The sequence below is a fragment of the Trichinella spiralis genome (assembly GCF_000181795.1).
Source record: "Trichinella spiralis strain ISS 195 chromosome Unknown Scfld5152, whole genome shotgun sequence".
NCBI classification, from domain to species: domain Eukaryota; kingdom Metazoa; phylum Nematoda; class Enoplea; order Trichinellida; family Trichinellidae; genus Trichinella; species Trichinella spiralis.
Genome location: NW_003532091.1, coordinates 1 through 332, shown reverse-complemented (window position 1 = coordinate 332; position 332 = coordinate 1). Strand labels below are relative to the sequence as shown.

The window sequence follows — 332 nt, the reverse complement described above, 5'->3', positions numbered from 1 at the left end:
GGGGAATGCAAATTTTTGTTAAGACCTTCACGGCAAAAGATCACCTTGGAAGTAGAACCATCTGATACAATAGAAAATGTGAAAGGCAAAATTCAAGATAAAGAGGGAATTCCACCGGATCAACAACGTTTGATTTTTGCTGGTAATTGTTTCCTTTTTTTGTCGTTTGTTCACTGGTATATATTTTAATAGGCAAGCAACTGGAGGACGGCAGGACATTGTCAGATTATAACATTCAAAAGGAAAGCACCTTGCACTTGGTGCTTCGCCTTCGGGGTGGAATGCAAATTTTTGTTAAGACTCTTACCGGCAAAACGATCACCTTGGAAGTA

General features: G+C 39.5%; 1 protein-coding gene across 1 annotated transcript; it reads left to right on the top strand.

Moving 5' to 3' along the window:
* Nucleotides 1-39: 39 nt before the first annotated feature.
* On the top strand, nucleotides 40-332 carry Tsp_14650 (putative ubiquitin family protein; the record flags this gene model as incomplete). The annotated part of the gene is made up of 2 exons (XM_003366933.1): nucleotides 40-142; nucleotides 193-332. Coding segments are annotated over 2 exons (243 nt in total), but the record flags the coding sequence as incomplete, so codon positions are not given.